This window comes from Pteronotus mesoamericanus, unplaced genomic scaffold (assembly GCF_021234165.1).
Source record: "Pteronotus mesoamericanus isolate MK-2021 breed Mesoamerican mustached bat unplaced genomic scaffold, CSHL_Meso_final scaffold_85, whole genome shotgun sequence".
NCBI classification, from domain to species: Eukaryota; Metazoa; Chordata; class Mammalia; order Chiroptera; family Mormoopidae; genus Pteronotus; species Pteronotus mesoamericanus.
The window spans coordinates 27550336-27563513 of NW_026555329.1; the positions used below are offsets into that span (position 1 = coordinate 27550336).

The 13178-nt window shown below is 33.5% G+C and overlaps 1 protein-coding gene across 2 annotated transcripts in view; it reads left to right on the plus strand.

Moving 5' to 3' along the window:
- Window positions 1-13178, plus strand: part of SEMA3D (semaphorin 3D) — a 196191-nt gene that overhangs the window by 139037 nt on the left and 43976 nt on the right. For both annotated transcript variants that reach the window (XM_054564632.1, XM_054564633.1), the window contains exon 8: window positions 627-769. In XM_054564632.1, coding sequence (XP_054420607.1) covers window positions 627-769 — 143 coding nt within the window. The remainder of the gene's footprint in view (window positions 1-626; window positions 770-13178) is intronic.

A 13178-nucleotide genomic window follows, 5' to 3' on the forward strand; every position in this document is an offset into this window, starting at 1 on the left:
ATGTTATCAGTTATCCAAGGAGGTAGATGATATCGGTAGCCTTCTATTAGGCATGAGAAAATTGAGGCATGGAGAAAATAATTTGCTTAAGGTCAGCCTTTCAGTAAGTGGCAGAGACATGAAGTAAACCTGGGGAGAATGCCTCCAGAGCCTACACTGGAGTTAACCCACACACTATTCTTTTTGTTTTTCATTCCCCACCCCCCAGGGCTCCCTTTGTAGCAAGTAACTTCATAATATAACAAAATTTAGGATATGTCTATAGTTTTTCCTAAGCATTTTAAAATATATATTGTGGTTAGAAAGTAGTGACTCTGTCATATAAAAGGAGAATATAACTCATAGAATCTGCAGGTTTGAAAGGGTAAATAAGTAATTTAGTCGAGGTGAAAAATTGTATCAGCCAGTCATGTTCTCATTTGCTCTCTAGAATTCCTAAAGAACTTGTTCAGGACCTCTTTTATGCAAATACATGTTTCTACATGTGTCATATTTATTTCTTGTATATGTCCCATTCCACTTTTGGTTCATTTTTTTAAAAAAATTTCTGCTAAGAAAAGATTCCACTGATATTGTGGCTCAATTATTTCAGTATTTCAATTTAAAGCTTCTATTCTTTCAAACAGGAGCAAAATTTATTGGAACTTTCCCCATACCAGACACCTATAATCCAGATGATGACAAAATATATTTCTTCTTTCGTGAATCATCTCAAGAAGGCAGTACTTCCGATAAGATGATTCTTTCTCGAGTTGGAAGAGTTTGTAAGGTAAGATATATTTATTTTACTTAAACATATATGTATGTATATAAACAATTACCCATGTAATATGAAAGTAAACGTTAATGCCCATTAATTATAAGTGGTAAGATATATTTATACTATTTTATATGAATAATTCTTGAGACCTAAATGGAAGAAGAAAAAAAGGTTTAATTTTTCCAATATAACAGTTTACTTTTCCAGTGCCTGGGCTGCTGTCCAGGTGTGAGATTCTTGGGCACCCTCTCCTTGTAGTGGTGGGCTACCCCTTTTGCTAGTTGGTAATATTCCAGTAAAATTACTGCATTGCCCTAATTCATGGAGGTTAAAATGTTCTTATATGTTTAATAATCTTATTTTAAAATTGAAAGCAACTTAATGTAATCACCAGAGTAACTTAAACTCTAAAGCTATCTTCTATCTTTATCAAAACACAGATCTCATTACATATCTAAATCATATAACTTTACCTGGATCAAATAAGTTGAAAATGTGATTATAGTATTACTATAATAAATATTTTTATAACATTAATCTAAGTTAGGTTCTGAATTTATGCAGAGAAAAAGAGGAAAATGAAATAAAGAGGAAAAAGCAAATAAACCAAAATGAAACAATTATTTTGAAGAACATTACAATTAGTTCTTTAATATTGCCATTTTATGTGCATTACAGGAAAATACAAAAACTGTGAGACACTTCTATTTTGTGCCATCAAAACTCTCACTTGCGTGAAAACAAGCTTTGTAGAATAACAATGCTACTGGATCTACTTTTTGACTTTAGTACATTATTTTTTTAGTTGGATTTATCTTCACTAAAATAACATTTCTTAAGTAGACAGATACCTTAGGCATAAATCCATTTATTAAAAGGAAGAGCTGTTAAACGAATAAATATTCTCAGTGGGAAGCTTGCTTTGGTCTTGTACAAACTTTGCATTTTCTTCCATCTGAGCCTATCACATTTTTTTGTGTCAGTCTGAGCCCTTAGGCTTTTGAACACTTCCAGGGACAGTAATACAAACCATCACTGCACTTAAAAGTGCTAATGAAAACATGACTTTTGAGTGAGGCCAACTTGTGAGCACAGATGATTCTTTACCTGGAGTCCTAGCCAGTAATGCTGTCTCTTACTGATCCCTTCACCCACAGGGGACAGATTCTCTAAAAAGCATCCTCATTCTTTCAGAGGCTAAGAATTCACAGTAATTTTCTTGAAGCCTCTTGCCTAGATGAATGGTCATTGCTAGTGTGTTGGTGTACTGAAGCATGCCTTGTATCAGCAGTATCCCCAGCCTGAAAGGCTGTGCTCAAGATTGACACCATTTGTATAACTGAGCTATGTTAAATATGTCACAAGAGATTTACAATCAATTAAATGTATTTCAAGGGTCACTTTCTGATGAACTAGTTTAACAACTATATGTTTTGTGAACCAATGCAATACTTAGTTCTTGGTAGGCTTAACCCAATTAATTGATAAAAATTCATTTATAGTGTTGAGCATTGTTTTTTATCCTAATATCAATATAAAGAAAATCTTAGAGGTGGGGAAATATTTTAAAGAGAAGTTGAGTTACCCCATTTATAAAATTCTGTATTAAAAATATAATGTAGACTTTAAGTACCAGCCATGGGATATTTTATGTGAATTATGAACAAACTCCTGTAGAACTGAAAAGGCAGAGAGAATTCTAATACTTGAATCTTCTCACCACAAAGCCTCTGAGGCCACACAGCAAGATTTTTGTCATGCTATTGTTTTCGGGTAAAAAGCTAACAAATTGTGAGATCAAATAGAGACGTGTGATGGATGAATTTTCTTTTAAAAAATGATACAATAGAGGTTCTCACTTTAGTGTATCTCAACTCAATCACTGTTTGAAATGAACAGTCTTTTAGAATTTCCCACTACACATGTGATTTATTGGTTAAATGTTTACGACATTTGGTTCTAAATGTTTTCATTGTGATTTCTCAATTGCAACACACTGTGCTTGTGTCTTTAAACTTATTTAGTAATTTAGGATTAAAATGTCTCAGAAAGTGAGCATTTCTAAGTGGAGACTTCATTGGCAAGATTAAAATTTTATTTTAAAAATGGCATGTTCTGCCAAAACCCAAAAATTTTAAGAAACAGCTTCTCAGCATGATCATTGTTGCTGTTACATATGTTTTCACATAAAAATGTTATTCTGACATTATTTGTAATATCTTCCTCTTTGTTCTTTCATATTTTTACCCTCAATAGATTATTATAGGATCATTTTTTCTATTTTCAACAAATAATAACAATGCATCTGTTATGAAACAAAATTGATTTTGAGAGATATAAGCAAAGATCTAAGAAGGAAGAAATCATGTTAGAACTGAGTTAACTGTGTGTACTTTACGCCTTTTACAAAGGTTTTCACTAACATGGTATTCCTTTAGATTATTTTCCCACCAGAATTTTTCCACAGAACCTACTTATTTGGAAATATTCAGGTTTTGTTGTTTTTGCTGTAACTGTTTATCTGTGTTAATTTTTAAGTGATAATTTTAGCCCAGTGAAAAACTATTAACAATTTAAGAGCTCCCTACCTCTTCAACTCCTAAGCTAATCTAAAAGTTGTTTTATTGACTTTTCAGACATATAATTTGCAGACTATTATATAGTCATTGGTGGGGAGAGAGTTTTAGAAGCAGGCTGAAATTACACAAGAGTGACTAAAGAACTATTTACAGAATAAGGAGAATATTTTTAAGTTTTGTAACCCATTTATTCACTATTTTCTTATTTTATTATTTCAGTAGTAACAATAAAATGTAAATTCCATGCAAGATGCAGTACACTAGGCACTGGGAAGTAAGTAAGCTATTATCCCTTTTCTTTAAAATCTCATAGGACAGAGAGAGAAGTAGGTATATAAAAAGATAATCCCAACATAAGGTGAGAGAGGTCAGAGCTGAGAACTCTACATGCATTCAATAAAGCTAAGAAATTGGGTCTTAGGCGGGAGCCAGTAGGTATTTTAGGCGGCATTCTCACAGGTATATTTTGTTTCCAGAACAGTGAAATCTTCTAAGTGGAACCCTGGGGGTGGAAAAGGGGAGCAATGTCATTTGAGAGGGAGGTGGTAAGCTGGAAGATAAGGAGTCTTGTTTCTATGTTAGGAATTTAAACTCTATGCTGTAGGCAATGAGAAGTTATAAATGTGTTAAGCAGAGAAGTGACTTGATAGGTAGTGTATATTTAACAATAATTTGAGGAATGCATATGGGCTGAGAAATATGTGTGCCTGGGAGACATGTTAGGGGGTTTCCTAAACACAGTAGGAATGAAGATGTATGGGTAAGTTCAAGAGAAATTTCTAAGATGGAATCTACATGTAGATTTCTAAAAGGTCCTTAATTTATTGCCACTCTTTTATTGTTTATTGTAGACTACAATATTGTGGTGTATTGCTGTCCTATAGAATTTTCTGTGATAATGGGAATGTTCTACCAATATATCTGTACTCTCCAACATGGTAGCCATGTGGCTGTTAGTTTTGACATATGACTAGTATGTCTGAGGAAATGAACTTTGATTAACGTTAATTTAAATAGCCTCATGTGGCTAGTAGCTACAATATAAATGTAGACTACCAAAGCATTCATTTACTTAACACATTTATTGATAATTGAGCCTGTGTTTGACATTATGCTAAGCAATAGTTTTATGGAGGGTTTTTTTTGAATAAAAAAGACATTATACTTGTAGTCATTGAGCTTACAACCCAGTAGAAGATATATGCATTAAACAAGAAAACACAGAAATTAATATATAATTGGAAAGTTTGATAAATGCTATAATGGAAGAATCACAGGGTACAATTAAGAAAAATGAGTGGGCTTTTGATTGGCTATAGAAGGTATCTCTGAGAAAATAACTTTGAACCAGATGTTGAAAATGATTAGGAAATTGTAGGGCAAAGGTGGCAGGGATGGGAAAGAATAATTCAGGGGAAAGGGAGAGCGCGTGTGAAATCTCAGAGATGGGTTTTAAAAAGCATTTAAAGAATTATGAAGGTTACTCTGCCTGGACTATAATGAGTAAGTGGAAAATTATCACAATAGGGACTGTTATCCCTTTAAAACATACTTAAAATTTAAACAGTCTTCATGAGCTTTATCTTTCTCGTTTATAAATTGGACTGACTGACATCACAGATGCTGTGATAGGTCTTCATTGCATTTTAATTCTCCCTTACTGCTATCCCAGATACTTTGATACTTGTCCTGTAGACAAGGACTCCAATATCCTTAGTAATTGTGGTTTCCAGAAGATAAACCAGATTAGGAAAATGTGCAGAGATACATTCTGGTATTTGAGATAAGAGACAGCATAATTTCTATGGGCATCTTGCTGCTCTATGTCTTCATAGCTCAGTTTTTTAACCTAGAAAATGAGGATACCCATCTTTTCCATGACTCTTACCAGTGAAATGAAGGACTTAAGTGAGATCATATGAATTTGAGTGTGACAGATACTGAGGAAGGTATTGGAAAACAAAGGAACTTAGGTAGATTTTTGTTTGGATGCAATTAACAATCTAAGAAACTGACTTGTAAATAATGTAAGTACATGATCATACCAAAGTGAATTAAATGTCAAAAATCACATACACAGTTACACACACATCATACATGCACACTTGTGGAGCCAGATCAACAAACTGCTTAGGAGTGGAAGAGTGTATGTGTATTGGGAGGGTGGAGATGGGTTAGCTAGCAGAGGTTACTGGAAAAGAGCTAATATTTTATTAGTTTTAAAGGGAAGTCAAGGAACATATAGCAAGGACTCACGGACAAAACCAAAGGGGAAGAGCTGAGGGAGGGAAGGAGAGAGGGGGCAAGGAAAAGTGGTGGGGAGGAGGCAGAGACAAATGTATTTAAAAAATAAATAAATAAATAAATAAATGCTTGAAAAGAAAAAAAAATAAAGGTTGAAGTTAGTGTTATTATTTTGCCCTCATCTTTAGCAATATTTGGATCTTATTTCTGGATGTTAAAAGAATTTAGAGACATATCTGGTAAAATTGAATCAACAATTTAAACAATGAAAATACTGGACAAAAGGTATGGGCAGAGAGAGAGACTAGCTAGTAAAGAAACTGACTTAGAAGATAATTTGATAGGACTATGCTGATCAACAACAGCCTCAGAAGAAAAAGTACATTCAGCCAAAGAATCATTTTCAAGTTCAATATGTTTATCATTACACATGGCAGAACACATTTACTAATGAATAATTTTTTAGTTGTGTCAATACTTTCTGGTCAAACTACTTCAGGTGTTTTCATATTTAAGATAAGGGGCTCAGCCCAGAATGATTTCTAAAACCCTTGTCAGGCTCTGTGATTCATTGACTCTGTAGAACAGCCAATATTTTCAAGCACTAAATGGTGCACCTTGCACCCTGGATTGCTCTCATAGGTGATAAGTTACGCAAATCTTTTTGGTAAGGTAATAAATGTTGACTGAACCAGCCGGTAAACAGCATGAAATAAATCCTCTGAAAAAATTGGTGTCTATTTACTTTGCAAGTTAGTCCTTGCATGCGCTATTATTTATGTCTATGTGATGTTCATTACTGTGCATATATGTGTGTGTCCCTTAAAGACCCACCCTGTAAGTTAATGTGGAAATTCCAGTCACTTCGGTGAGGCTTGCTTACAACTTTCCATCTCTGGACTGTTTTGCATTATTTTTGGATTCTGTTCATTTTTGGAAGCATTGTCCATTAGCTTACTTGTGCTCGCCTACTCCGGATTCCAGCTGTAGGTTATGCCAGTTCTTTTTTTTTTTTTCTTTCTTTCTTTTTTTTTTTTTTTGTTGTTCTGCAGTATTTCCTTTGTCCATGCCAGGAATTCAGTTTGGATGGCCCTTTCACATAACTTGCCTGGGGGGCTAATGAATAGCCCATTGCCTCCATTCCACTGGCATTGTCTATTTTGATATATGGTCCTATTTGGACAATTACTGCCTTTGAAGATTTGTGTTTTTAGGTTGATGACACTTTCTGTATTTATTGATCTCCGCCAGGTTGGTTTCTTTTTTGCTTACTTTCAGCATGTCACTTATAACCTAAATGAGAGATTTAGAGCCCACGAGTTACAGATGTGCTTTTGCTTCACTCCCATCTGTTTTCCTGTCCGAAATTCCTAGGCGAGAGTTTGTAGGGCTGCTTTAACTTTTCATTTTTAATTTAGTGAACTCTGATCTTACCTGAAAAAGACGTCCTAATATGCCTAGATTTCCCTAACTTTAATCTGTTAAATTTTAAAAACTGAATTTTTTAACATTGTATGTTACCCAAGTCCTGCATTTTTAATAATTTTTACAAGTTTTTGAAACAGTTAGAAAAACATGTTCTCCATTTCGACTCTCCAATGGCAAATCAAAAACAGTCATCTCTAAACACTAGAGTTTTTTTAAGAGAAAAATTATGTTTTGCCTCGAGAGTATCTACAGAGCTGATCGCTTTAAAAACCACTGTGTCCAATACCTGTCATACAAGTTTTTGTGTGAATTTTCTTCTCCTTTCCTTTGAGATTTTTGAGTTTGAATAATTTTGTTTATTCTACTATTAAGGTATTCCAAGACTATTAGAAAATGAAGTAGAAGACTATTTTCTTTCTTTGCTTTTACATTTTAGTGGTCAGAATTGTTTTTCGGCATCTCAAGGAAATAGTTGCATTACACATAGTTATAGTATATTACAAAAGAAGACTCATAGGCTGAAAAGGAAAGTGCAACATAGTTCTCTGATATAATTCAGCAGATTTAATTCATTATCTTTCATCAATTCATTTAATTTATTAAAATATCCTCATTTAATATAGTATATGGAATGCCCTTCTAATAAGGCTCTTGAGATTTCATTCCAACTTTTACGTAGTTTCATACCATGATCATAATTTCAAGCTTCTAAAAGGCCATCCTATGTTTGGATTATTCTTATTATACCCATATAGACCATCCTTGTTAAGTTTACAAACATTCTCAAATCGATCCTTAGAAATAACTCATTGGAGATTGAGGCAGCACAGGGAAAGGCAGATTGGACAATGGCTCTGAAATGTCAGTCTCTGTGATCAAATTTCCAATATTTCCTGGTGCAAAAGTGTCTTTCAGCAATTTGAAGGCAAATCTCAACACTTGACTATTTCAAACGTTTTAGGTACAGCTGTTATTATAAACTGTATATCAGATAAAAATATGAATGATGTATTGAAGTATAACAGGTATTATATCAAAAACACAAGGTTATTAAATTGCCCTGATCTTATTTGTTAAATTTGTGAAAAGGGCCTACGGTGTGTGTGTGCCTCAGTGTGACAGTTTCAGTTATGGAAAACGTTTTATTGATTGAGATTGCTATAGCAGTTAGGACACATTTCAAAAGAAGGTGAGCAGAGTTGGTTCAAGTAAAATCTCTGAGATTAAATGCTATTAATGGGTAAAACTGGGAAGACAGTGCACAAAAGATGCTTAGCATACAGTTGCAAAGTATCCCAAGACATTTCTGCACAAAGATGTAGAAGAGCAGAATTAGGCAAAAGAACTAAATTTTAAGCAAAAGAGAATTTCTAACCTCTGACTCTAGCATTAAACTTGTTTTCTTTTTTCTGTACGTGTTTAAGGTGTGTGTCATTCTCCATTGTTTATTGATTTGAAAAGCCTGGTGCCCTCCAACTTAAAGTCAGCAGTGAGGTTACACATTTCTGAATGCACATTCATATCTTACTAGAATATAACTTTCACAAATGTCTTGGAGATTTCATTGATTTATAAATTCTTCAGGATTTAAGAGCGGAGTAGCTGATAGTCATTACATTTTTCACAAGCTTCTGTTTCCCAATATACAGGTGAAAATGACAATATTTATAAAGTTTTGAGAGATCCTCGAAGAGGATGGTATACGTAGATAAAACCATGTTTAACAGAGGAAGCCAGCGTAGTGACCCAAGGGTCAAAAGACACACTCAATAAAAGTTTATGTGTGACAGCTTATAGCTACTCTATGTGTCTAGGTAAGATTTATAAGGATGCAAATTTGCTGGGACAGTAAAAGGAAAATGGAATCACCAGTAAACTGCCTCATGACTGACCTACCCATTAGCACTTACTATGATGAGAAGATCATAGTATTTTATAACACGCAGCCATCACCCAATCAAATGACTCAGAACTACTATACTTTAAAATTGCTGAAAGATTGTAAAGTGTTTCATTTTTAATGTTTTTCTTTTCTTTTATATTAATCACTTCAAAATTTAAAATGATATTGCAGACGCAAACATATAAAAAGCTATGGAGAATAAGAAAACAGGGACCCTTTGCTCTCGCCACCCAGACTGAACCCCTGTGGCCAGGCTTGTTTACATTTAATTTCTTTGTTACTTTCATCTACATCTTTGTGTAGAGGATGTCAAGGCTTTTGCCAATCTGACCACAAAGAAGCTGTGATAAATAGAGTGGAGACACATAGGAGTGAAGGGTGACTAAAAGCTGCTGATTCTGACATCTCAATAATCAATCTATTGTGTTAGCTAGAGGTTGTGTTCTTTAGAACTTCACAAAAATAAGCAAGGAGGTGACACTTTAATACAAAAGTGGTTAAGTCCCTTTCAGCCCTCTTCTGGACTTAAAGTTCTCAGAGGGGATTTTGTGGATTTGCAAACAAATCCAGGGACTGAGAGCTGGTCAACAGTCAGCCAGCTGACACTTCCCCGCAGGAGAAATACAACTCCTTGCGAATTGAACTTTGCCATCCAGGTCAAGCTTCTGGATGTCTGTAAGAGTTACTATCCAGTCATTAAATGCTCATAATCCATTCCTGAGGCTATTATCCCAGAAACGATACTTGTTTCCTTGCTGACAGCAGGTGGCTTTCATCTTTGACCTGGATTTTTAAAAATCTTTTTATTCCTTGAGGGGGCAGGGGATGCTGCTAGCTGGGTAGGCCAAATACATTTGAAGATTCTTTTGTTCAAAGGATTGCAATTTCCATTTGTCAGGTGAAACAAAAATGAGAGTACGACATAAATCCCTTTCTGTCCAACAAATTTGGAGCTGGTAGAATTGTTAGAATTTTTTTTCATGGTTTGTTTTAAATGTGGGTGATAATTAGTTAGAAAGAGGGACAATGTTTGAAAATGGACATTCTTTGTCACTTTCATTTAATAAAATGTTACAAGGAGAATGTGACTGCTACTTTTTATGATGAAGTAGTGATGTATACATCTTTTAAAGGACTATCATCAAGCAAATATTCAGTCTACTTATTTATTCACTTAGCAAGATAATTGGAACAACTTCTCCATGCTAGGGGTAAAGTAGTAAACCAAACACATTTCCTGGCATTATATTCATAATAGTTGATATATTTCTTTACATATATTGAGTCAACACTATTTTTGGTATTGCTCTTCTCTCAAAATATACAATTAGGCAATTAAAATTTAATAAATATCTAATTATGTAAGAAGAATACATTAAAATAAAAAGTTTTATCTGGAGCTCTTCTTAGTACAACTAGGACTCTACCAAAAAAAATACATAAAGGGTAGGTGTGTGAATTTGAAAAATTATAAATCAAGGGTCATGTGAAAGATAAAGAGATAACTTACCTTGTATTTTTAAATTTGTTCAAAAAGTCTTTCCTTTTGAATAATTCTAGATAATATTTTCTCACTAGAATACTGCTATACATTAATACACGATTTGTTATTACATTAGGAGGAAGCATAAATATTTCCTCATTCTCATTAATATCTGAGTATATGTTTATTAAACCATCTGAGGAGATTAACATTAACAATAAAAAACATATCTAGATGAAATTGGCTTCACATCTGCAGACATAGGACATCATCCAATAGCTAGCTGACACACAGGTTATTTTTATTATTGAGCAACAATAATTAATAGAAACATCATATGCAAAATATAATTTTAAGAGCAATTATACACGTGTTCCTAGAAGGTTCTTTTCTATAACATAGAAATATGTTATATGTTTACTTTCTTAAGAGAAAACTTTTGCTTCAGTTTTTGCCAATTACCAAATATTTTAGTAATTTTTTAGTGTGTACTAAATAACATAAAGATGCTTTGCCTGGTAGTAAAACGTTCCTTGATCTTACCCCAATTTACTTTTATAATATTTTTCTCCACTATTTTAGTTTATCCCATTTTTTATCTAAACCAAATTGGTCCTGGTTCTTCATATTTGCTCTGAATTATTCCACTTATTGTCTTCCCTCACTAGTTTCCAACACTTAGAATATTTCCTGAGCTGGTCTTTGCATGTCTGAACCTACCTATAATTTTAAAGACAGTATTAAATCTAACTCTTCAATGAAGCCTGTCCACAATTTTCCACTACAAAGAAAATACAGAGGAGACTCAAATTCTTGGGCATTTGTCTATAGTTTTTTTCTATACTTTTCTAAAGACTTTTAAAAATCAGTTTTATCTTGCATTTTTAGTTAGTCACTAATTATTAAACATGTGTTTATTAAATCCTGGCAGGCAGGGCCTTAGTGGCATATCTGGAGTAGATGTTGGGTTAAAGGAATAAGGGAGTGCATTTTCTGATGAGTATTAAAAACTATTAGAAATTCAACTAAATGTTTTGCTTTTTATTATCACCATGTGTCAGCAATTCTAAACAGTAGCAGTGCCAAAATACAGCTGCCAGAAATGTCTTCTGTTTGTCCAAGTTCTAAGTAATTGTTGTGGTTACCATGTGTTTCCATTATGTATGTACACATATATGTATAGTCAGCTTCCCACACACATGAGCTCAGCTACACACATGTTCTAAAAGTAAGTTCATAATGACTTGAAATCATTTAAAATTTAAAACTGTGACACATAGTGCAAACTGTGAGGTGTGATATCTTGTTTGTTAAGTGAAAATTTTAGTTCATAAATGAAATATTTTATTTAACTTAGATGTCTTTAAATTTCAAAATTATTCTTTTAAAATTGTTTTAAACCTAAAGGATAATTCAATAAAATAATTATTAATAAATATAATTATTAAGTAATAATTAAACAGAGCTATTACTGAAAATAATTCTGTTATTTAGCAGATGGAGATGTAAAATGTGATTAACTGTAGGTGTCATGGTGTAGCCCTGCTCTTAGGCAGTAAAGCTATTAAGATAGCTAGGGTCTCTGGTCTCAAGGACCTTAATTGCCTTCCTAGCTCTCCCCTGAATCTAAGAGCTTTCTGAAATTAGCTCTGTTGCTTGCATTATATCTTCTTAAAAATTGGATGTCCATAATGCCCATGTTAATACTTAAAAGGATCTTTTTCCTTTTTCCTCTTTCTTCAAGAATAGCAACGATTTATATGACTTTCAATTCTCTTGTTTGAAGTGGTCACTTAAATGATTTTTTCTAACTTAATTTAATTTTCAGAGATAAAAGAAGGCCTGGGAAAGCAGTTACTAAACATTCAGACTTGGAATTTGACAGTGAACTGTTTATTAAATTTACAGAACAAAAATTACATGAAGGATAAAATTTTTTAAAAAAAGATTTTATTTTATTTTATTTTTAGATAGATGGTAAGGGAGGGAGAAAGAGAGGGGGAGAAACATCAATGTGTGGTTACCTCTCACACACCCGACACTAGGGACCTGGCCCGCAGCCCAGGCATGTGCCCTGACTGTGAATCAAACCGGCGACCCTTTGGTTCACAGGCTGGTGCTGAATCCACTGAGCCACACCAGCCACGGCAACATGAAGGATAAAACTTTTTGTAGAGTTTATATTTAAGTACATTAATAGAAATAGTGGCCCTGAAATTAATTTTTAAACAGTCTTATTTTATTTATTATAAGCATAGCAGATTTAGTTGAGTCAAACAAAAAATCACATTAATGTTCATAGGGACATATTAAATTAAAAATAAAAATATGTCTTTTATAATAAATTATTTAATAGTGTAACCATGTTGGGTTGAATGACAGAAGAAGCTATAAAAATTATTAAAAATAGGCAAGATTCAATAGTGAAAAGTGACAAATGCAGGCTTATAATTCTGAACACAGTTTTTCAGCGACTATCACATAGAGATAGAGAACTACTACAATAATCAATGTAAGGAAATAGAAGAAAGCAACAAAAAATGAAAAATAAGAGATCTCTACCAGAAGATTCAAGAAATGAAAGAGAAATTCAGACCTGAACTAGGCATGCTAAGCTTAGCCCACAGGGAAGCACATTATCTGCCTGAGGAAAACAAAGGGAAGGTGGAAACAGTCTACTGAAAATCTATACAGAAGAGATAAAAGGATGACAGGTACCTGTGAAGAAGATTCCTATGAGAAAGAACCTGTTATTCTTGAAAAGGAAGTGAAAGCTGCCCT